This window comes from Boleophthalmus pectinirostris, unplaced genomic scaffold (assembly GCF_026225935.1).
Source record: "Boleophthalmus pectinirostris isolate CB_2022bp ecotype Guang Dong unplaced genomic scaffold, ASM2622593v1 HiC_scaffold_1, whole genome shotgun sequence".
Lineage (NCBI taxonomy): Eukaryota > Metazoa > Chordata > Actinopteri > Gobiiformes > Gobiidae > Boleophthalmus > Boleophthalmus pectinirostris.
The window spans coordinates 6,431,988-6,440,568 of NW_026570970.1; the positions used below are offsets into that span (position 1 = coordinate 6,431,988).

Below are 8,581 nucleotides of genomic sequence, written 5' to 3' on the forward strand. Positions count from 1 at the left end.
AGAATGATAATTCTCAAGGGGAAGGGGAAACAGCCAAGACATAATAAGAAACTGATGAAGCTATGCATAGTCCAAACACATAAAACATGATTAACAATCAGGAGGTGCCTTAGGTCAGACACCATCATAACTCTTGCATGTGTGACAGTGGAAGTTGGCTTCATGTGAGGAATCATCTCGAGGTTCACAAGAGCGATAGGACACTGCACACAGTTGTCAAACACACAGAGGTTATTCATTTTCATACAAGTGATTGGTACATTATAAATCAAAGAATTGTAGTACATAAATGGTTAACTCATAGGCCTAGAATATCACACAAGTATTTAGCAAATATGGGATAATAAAATTATTCTGACAGTAGTTTTTGATGTGGGTCCATTACACTGGAGCCCACCCTCGTAACTGAGTAAAATCAGATTGATAGAGGAAATAAATGAAATGCAAAAAAACCCCCAAAAAAACCAATCTGCTGGAAATTAAAGTAAATAGTGTGGGCTGCACACGCGGCTTTTTCACCATAGACTGTGGAGTCATTGTACAGAACCGTCAGTCTGTCTTGGATCAACTTGGATGCTGCTGGTGCTGAGCCACAGATCGAGGTCGACATGGACGATATTCAAAAAGAAGGTGAACTGAATAATTCGAGAGGAAACAGAAGAAAACCCTTGGCCACACCTCAGACAGATATTTGTGTTCAAACTCAAAGTAAGGAATAACATAATAATACAACACATGTGGGACGTACCTGCTGAGGTGCATGACTACCTCACGCCCGGGACCGAGCTGCTGTTGGAGCAACTGGTGCAAGTCATGGGTCAGTGCCGGCGCCGAGTGGAGCAGGAGGTGACCAGCTCAGCAGTGAGCCCCAGCAGCAGCAGCAGCAGCAGCAGCAGCAGTGGTCAGTGCGCTCTCCTGCCCGCACTGGGGGCAGAACACGGGGCTGCGGGGTTTAGAATAGATCCGGCCTGGGTCTAGCTTTGCCCTCACAGTCCCACTTCACTGTGGGCCTGATAAGTGGAAAAGGGTCATTGTGTCAGACACAGGAGGCTCTTTGATCCACTAATGATATCATGGTTTGTATTTTCTGGCTCTGTTTGTGCAGTAGACTCAACACCACTGGACTCAGCTTGGGTGGGTTAGACTTGGTATAGTATACAAGGGTATAGTCTGGGTTTAGTTTGGTCATAGTTTAGTCCTGGTATAGTCCTGGTTTAGTCCCGGTATAGTCCTGTTATAGTCCTGGTTTAGTCCTGGTATATTCCTGGCACAGTAATGGTTTAGTCCTGGTATAGTCCTGATTTAGTCCTAGTTTGGTCCTGGTTTAGCTCAGTTGTCTCTCAAATGGACAGTACAATGTAAAGTTTGCAGTGTATCATCTAAAAGTAACTTTTACTCAAATTACCTTTTGAATTAAGTACTTTTTTACTTTAAGTTGAATAGATTTTTAGATTTTTACTTTTAATTGAGTAGAAATTAAGCAAAATAAAGATACGTTTACTTAATTACAATTTTTCAGTATTTTTCCCCCTCTGGACGTCACTTCAGTGTGCTAAACATGAGCCAGGTTACAGATGCACTTTCAAAAAGGCAGTGTAACAAAGACAAAATCTGTACATCTGTTTTGTAACGTTTTATTTTGTGTTTCATGTGCATGTAAACACGCCTCTGATCATCTACTCACATCTGCCTTGACCGTGTTGGTTCTCACTGTCTGTGTCGCTGTCCTTCAGTAGCAGGTGTTTGCAGACCCTCTGTAAATCTTTCCTGACAGTCCCCACGATGTCATTATCATGTGTCTCAATGATGGAAGTCCTCCGTGTCTCCGCGCGCTCGTCCATCTGTGCCTCTGTGGTTCTGAGCCCTGTCGTCTCTCTCTTTCTCTCCCTCTCCAGCCGTCATCGCCACCGTGGTCGTGGTCCTCCTGGTGGTGGCGCTGGTCGTGGTCCGGTACATGTTCCGGCACAAAGGCTCCTACGTGACCAACGAGGCCAAGGGGACGGAGTACGCGGAGACGGCGGACGCGGCGCTGAGGAGCGATCCCGCGCTAAAGGACGCCGTGGATCAGAGCAGAAAGGAGTACTTCATATGAGTGTGTGGACTGGTTTTGACACGTTGGTCCAAAGACACATAATAAGTCAAAGCGTTGGCAATTTTGCACTGTTGTACTTCACAGTTCTAGCTCTAGTTCTATGTAACAAATGGAAATCTACTGTTTGTTTTGTGATTTATGTTACAATTGCAGCAGAATTTTGAAGGAGCTGTATCTGATTTCAAACCATGAGTCAGGAACATGTTATAGTTTGAACTTTTTCCCCACCCACTAACTTTCTGACGTCACCAAAAGCAGATGGAGGTCAGGAAGTAAACACAGATGCGCAGAATCCCATTTACCTCTGTGGTTACACCCTTATCATCAGAAGGCCCCCCTAGTCAGAAAATCATGACCTCTTCTATTGGTTTGTCAGCAACATATCTCTTGAACAATTGAATGTATGTTTGATGAAAGCAACAGGGAATAATCCCTAGGTACAAGGGAAGAATCAGTAAACTTTTGGATGTATACTGATTAAAAATGGCTGCAACATCAAAATTTTTAGAGATATTGACAGGAAAACACATAATCATGCATAACAGCATTAGCTAAGGCCAGCATTACTTAATTTGTTGGTTTACAAACCCACCAATGCCATAAGAAAAAGATTTAAAATAAATTTGAAATGAAGGTTGTAGAGCTCGAATTACTGAACATTTTGCAAGTTGTTGCCTGAAAATCAGACAATTATTAACCCTGTTACACTTAAGACAGCCATTTCCACCCAAATTATTTCCTCAAACATTTAAAATATTTAAAACTTGAATTACAATTTAATTTGTAAGAATTTGTAAGACTACCTGAACATGGATTTTCTGACTAGAGGGTCTTCTGACTAGAGGGACTTCTGACTAGAGGGACTTCTGACTAGAGGGACTTCTGGTGATAAGGCTGACCCCTACCTCTGCTGACTCGGTGTCAAAATGTCTAAATTCTGTGCAGTCTGTGGTCGCTGCAACCGCTCTAATCAGGAGAAAGACAAACATTTTTGTGCGTGTGTACCGAAAGTGTTGCGTCACAAGGGAGTTAAGTTTTAAAAAACATACAGAAAAAAGATGAAAAAGTGAATTTCGGGCTAAAAACAGGAGGCGCAGAAACGGACAATGCAAGAGTTTGCAGCAACTAATTTGTAACAGGTAATGATTGTGTCATTTATTAATATTTTTACAGTTTTTTTGGACAGTTATTTAGAAAGACAAGCATAGGGTGACCAAACGTCCCTATTTCTCATCCTGTCCTGGCCGTCCGGGTTTTTTTTTTTAAGTGATGGAAATGTCTGGGTTTTCATTATCTTTCATTGGGCCATTAAATTGAGCGGCTCTCGTAGTTGTACACAAATAGTCCGTCAGCCTGCAACATGCCGAAGAGCAAATGCGCATTTAACGATGACTTGAACAAGAAATTCTCCGCGTGGGGAAGTGGGAGACCATGAGCACAGAAAGCAGGCGTATATGTTTTGGTGTTCAGTGGACCTCATAGCTCACCAAGACACCGATAAACATTACAAAGCTTTGCCAGGTGAGAGTACTTCAATGTCAATGACGAAACCCCACCTTCCACCCCCATACGGTCTCCTGGTTTTGACAAATGGAAATATGGTCACCCTAGACAAGTGCCGGTAAACTGTTGCATTATACCTAGTCCTAACTCGTCACGCCAAAAGCTTTATGTGGTGTTAATTTTATTGCCGTTTTATACCTTTTTTAAATCATTATTTTAGGTTATCCTAGTGCTGCGGGTGATTTTAATTCTAAATAATTGTGCACCTCCAGACTTTTAAAGGCTTTCATTTGGCTCAGTGTAATACGAGATCTGCAGCACCAGATCATTTATTATATCCATGGCCTCAACGCCGGGAAAATCCTCCAAATTGTATGAAAAGTCCAACTTCTCCATATCGTACGGGTCATAACATATATTTAGACTTATTTTTTTGTGATATCAGGTCTTTGCCTCACCGTCTTACTCACTGTAACCCACCGTGCAGTTTAGAAGCTGAGCAAAACACCTGCCTCCATGTGAATTTCGTGCGTCATCAGGGTCACGTGAGTGAAACCCGGCAAATGCACCGTGACACACAAACAATTGTCTGGGATAGTGTCAGCCAGTTGTTTTCTCATAGTTTTCTAATCTCTGCCCATTGTTATTTATTGCCACCCTTGAAAATGCGCCTTGATAGTGAATAGAGTGTGCGACAGTGTCAGGCAGTTTCCCATCATTCTTAGTAACGTGTGATCAGTGTTGGGAGTAACGTGTTATAAAAGTAACAAATTACTGTAATGCGTTGCTTTTTGCTGTAAGGCAGTAATGTGGCATAACAGGGAAAATATGTTAATATTTTACTGGGTACAGATGTGAGTAACGCGCATCATAATGCTTTTTTACCCTGGATTGAAGTGGTGGGTTTTTCTTCATACAAATTTGCTAAAATCAGCAGATCGTCGGATGACCGCGAGCAAAAGGACCGGCGCAGAACTCCACGCTCCACGGGGCGAACCGCAGCTGACGCCCGATTGCGCCTTGCAGACACCCTGTTCCACGGACTCGGGATTCTCTCAGGGGCCGTCCTAGATTCCAAATTCTAGTCCAAGATTAGTCCTGGTTTGGTCCTGGTTTAGTCCTCGTTTAGACATGGTTTAGTCCTCGGTTCAGTCCTGGTTTAGACCTAGTTTAGTTCTGGTTCAGTACTGGTTTAGTTCTGGTTTAGTCCTGGTTCAGTCCATATATGGCGCAAAACTTCAGCCTCTTCACAGTTATTTTGTTGAGAGTAACTTAAAGTGCTGTAATAATCATGTAATGTTTTACATTTTAAACACAGTAATATTGTAATGTAACAAATGACTTTGAATTGAACAGTAACAAGTCATAAATAACACATTACAGTTTTGAAGTAACTTGCCCAATAGTGCATTTGCCTGATTCTGACTGAATTATTACATGAGAAAATTCTATGTAATGAAGTGAATGCATTATATTTTGCAGCCTACCTACATTTTTTTTTCTCCAAAATTGAGCAAATTTTACTGTATAATGCATTATGTAAAGAGCATTATTTGACTGGAATAGATTGAAATCAGGTACAGTTTTTAAATCAAACACTCCACAGTTTGCATTATTGCCTCAACATCTTTCCTGATTTTGAGCCAAAACTTATAGACATGAATTAAGAGAAAAGTGTAATATATTAACCACAGAAAACTACCTGTTTATGAGTTTTTATAATTTGTATATGCACTGAAATCCTGTGATGTAGGGATTTTTTCAGTTTGGATGGCAGATTTTTCTAATTTTTTTAATTCGAGTGTCTGACAACCAACAGATTGTGCCTTTCTGGACCCTGTTTCCCCCGAGACAGGCAACTCAGACTGTTCAAAAAACATTTTATTCAGCCAGCAGCCCAACAGTACTGCAGAAACCGTGTACTTGCTCCACAACCCCACAAGCCAGGAGCCTGTTGCCTCTTAAAACAGAGAGCTCCTGCCAGTAAGCTCCCCATATGGTACACATGTTTGTACATTTTTGGTTTGTTTTTTTGTGAAATATAAAATGTTAGAAGATGTTTCACAATGTTAACGATGACTATATGTTGAGCAACTGCTGAAAGGTCCTATATTATTACACAAAATATATTCTCGTGAGCTTTAAGTCATGTCAAAACAGACCTGGTGTTGTGTTTTGTTTCATTCACGTTTGAGTAATCTTTTTATTATTAGTCTGTCTCCATCTCCAAAGCTCAAAAATGCTCTGTTCCACTGTTTGCCAAACCAAAGAGCTTTCTAGAATATGAAAAAGTGCCTTTCTCATAAACTGCTTGTACTTTGAACATTGCTTTTCATAAAATCAATACAATTAAGAGCCTTGATTTTTTCCCCCATGTATCTGAGCTAAATTTGTCATGCCATTGTACATATATTTTGTATAAGCAGTTCTTGAAGTCAGTGTAAGTCTGTGTGCTGTCTGCATATTATCAGAAAACATTGTTGTCTAATGTTTGTCTACCAACAACATTCACTTAAAATCAACAATAAAATATAATATAATAATAAAATACAATAATGTATGTACAGTATGTTTGATTAGTGTGGAACCTCTGTGAAGTTTTTTTATCTGATACCTGTATTTGAGAATTTGATTTTTCTAATATTTTAATTTTAATCATAGACCTGTTGCTAGAAGCTGGATGAACGTTCTCCGAGTTGTGGAATGACTTCTGAGTTGACCAAATCAAACCAACGTAACCTGCAAAACTATTGGTTCAAATGTTGACTCTTTTCTTCGTCGAGTGGAGGAGTTCAAGTATCTCGGGGTCTTGTTCTCGAGTGAGGGGAAGATGGAGCGTGAGATTGACAGGTGGATTGGTGCAGCTTCAACAGTGATACGGTCGCTGTATTATTATGATTATGATTATGATTATTAATGTATTCTTTATTTATTTGAGACAGGGACAGAGCACAATTTTTACATTAACCTTAACAGGAGAGATGCATTGTACCAGGTTGTAGCACCAGTGTTTCCACCGGTAGTCCCTGGGCAGGTTCACTGATTGATTGTATTTAACTGACCTTGGTTATCAGCTGTTCTTCCTGTAGCATGTTTTGGGTCGATTATCGGACCATTGTGGGGAAGAGGGAGCAGAGCAGAAAGGCAAAGCTCTCGATTTACCGTCAGTCTATGTTCCTCCCCTCACCTATGGTCATGAGCTCTGGGTAATGAAAGGATGAGATCGCGGATACAAGCGGCCGAAATGAGTTTCCTCCGCAGGGTGGCTGGGCGCTCCCTTAGAGATAGGGTGAGGAGCTCAGTCACACGGGAGGAGCTCGGAGTAGAGCCGCTGCTCCTCCACGTCGAGAGGAGAAGTTGAGGTGGCTCGGGCATCTGTTCCGGATGCCTCCTGGGTGCTTCCCTATGGAGGTGTTCCAGGCATGTCACACCACTAGGAGGCCCCGGGGAAGACCCAGGACACGCTGGAGGGACTATGTCTCTCAGCTGGCCTGGGAACGCCTCGGGGTCCCGCCGAAGGAGCTGGAGGAAGTGTGTCTAGAAAGGAAAGTCTGAAGTCTGGGAGTACCTGCTTAGACTGCTGCCTCTGAAACCCGGGCCCAGATAAAGCTGAAGAAAATGGATTGATGGACTCTTTTTAATGAGAGAGGGCGGATAAGAGTCCGCTGACTTTTGCGTTACAAAACTGCAGTGCTCAATGGGAGCTGGTATTTTTTTTATTTTTTTTTTTATTTGCTCAAACTAAACCTGAACATAGCTGAACTAGACTTGACAAGTGACAAAAGACAAGAATACAAGAATCACATTTGAGAACATTTGTACAGATCTTTAGAAAGTTTTACGCAGAATAAGACAGGAGATGTTTTGTCATTTGGAAAGGTAAATATGGTGCTTCAAACATCCATTAGGCCTTGCCAACTGCGTCTATTCAAACTGAAGTTCGAATGTGATTATTATTGCAATCTTACAACAGACAAAACTCTCCTGACTCAGACCCCGCGTACAGTACATGTTCCGTTTTTTGTTTTGCTAACCTTGCCGCCTCCGACTCCTTTGCTGTGAGCTACATTACTTCTCGAACAGCAAAAACTCAAATGTGATTTTTTTTCTACTATTGCAGAAATTAATTCCCAAGAAAAAGCGAGAAAAATACTGGTTTTCGGCAGAGCTCTGACACACAAGACAGTGCACCTTTTTACATATTTAAAGTGTCAACACAAACCTCGGTCAACAGGATTAGTGTCAAAACATTTCCTTGTCGTCGGAAACATGCAGCCGATGCAAAATGAGGTGAGGTGAAGACGAGAAGTGAGCACCCAGGCGATTAATAGGGTTTCCGAGGATTTAGTCACGGTTAAAATGTGGCGTATGTACCTTTTTAAATACTGTCAAAAGTGTATTGACAAGGATATTATGAAATTACACCTTTTTAGCTTCTTGTAAACATTCAAAACCCCACTTCAGTCCACTAACTTGTAATAAGAAAAGTGCCAGTATGCATAACACTCTTTTCCGGTTGCTTCAGTAGATTTCTTAACAGCCCGAGGTGTGTTTCGTTGAATATAGTGTTTTTAAGTTGTATTAAAAGTTTTAAAGGGTTCAGTGCAGTTATGGCTGTTATGGAACACGTGACCAATGATTTTTTTTATTTTTCTTTCTCCAGGTGTCTAAGTTTCAAGGACTCGTAATAATAAATTAACTCAAAAAGGCAGAGGTTTTGAGGAAATTTTCAGGAGCTGCTGTGATCCTGGTGCCACTCCCTCGGGCGCTCAGGGTGTGGAAAGGTTTCAGAACGTGTACATAATGTCTTGAAATTGAGACAAAGCCTGCACACTTACTCCCAAACGACATTTAACTCATGAAGTGGAGTTAATGTGATTGACTGAGATTCAGGAGCAGGACCACGGACCCCCTCCACTCTCTCAACCCACTTCCTACCGCCCCGTGTCTCTTGTTCATCCTTCAGCTCAAAAAGGAGGGGAGTCC

General features: G+C 41.6%; 1 protein-coding gene across 1 annotated transcript in view; it reads left to right on the plus strand.

The window, feature by feature from the left end:
• The window catches only part of gypc (glycophorin C (Gerbich blood group)), a 54,103-nt gene extending 51,371 nt beyond the window's left edge, over positions 1–2,732 (plus strand). Inside the window, exon 4 of the mRNA XM_055150944.1 lies at positions 1,896–2,732. Coding sequence (XP_055006919.1) covers positions 1,896–2,092 — 197 coding nt within the window. The 3' untranslated portion in view covers positions 2,093–2,732. The remainder of the gene's footprint in view (positions 1–1,895) is intronic.
• Positions 2,733–8,581: the final 5,849 nt, after the last annotated feature.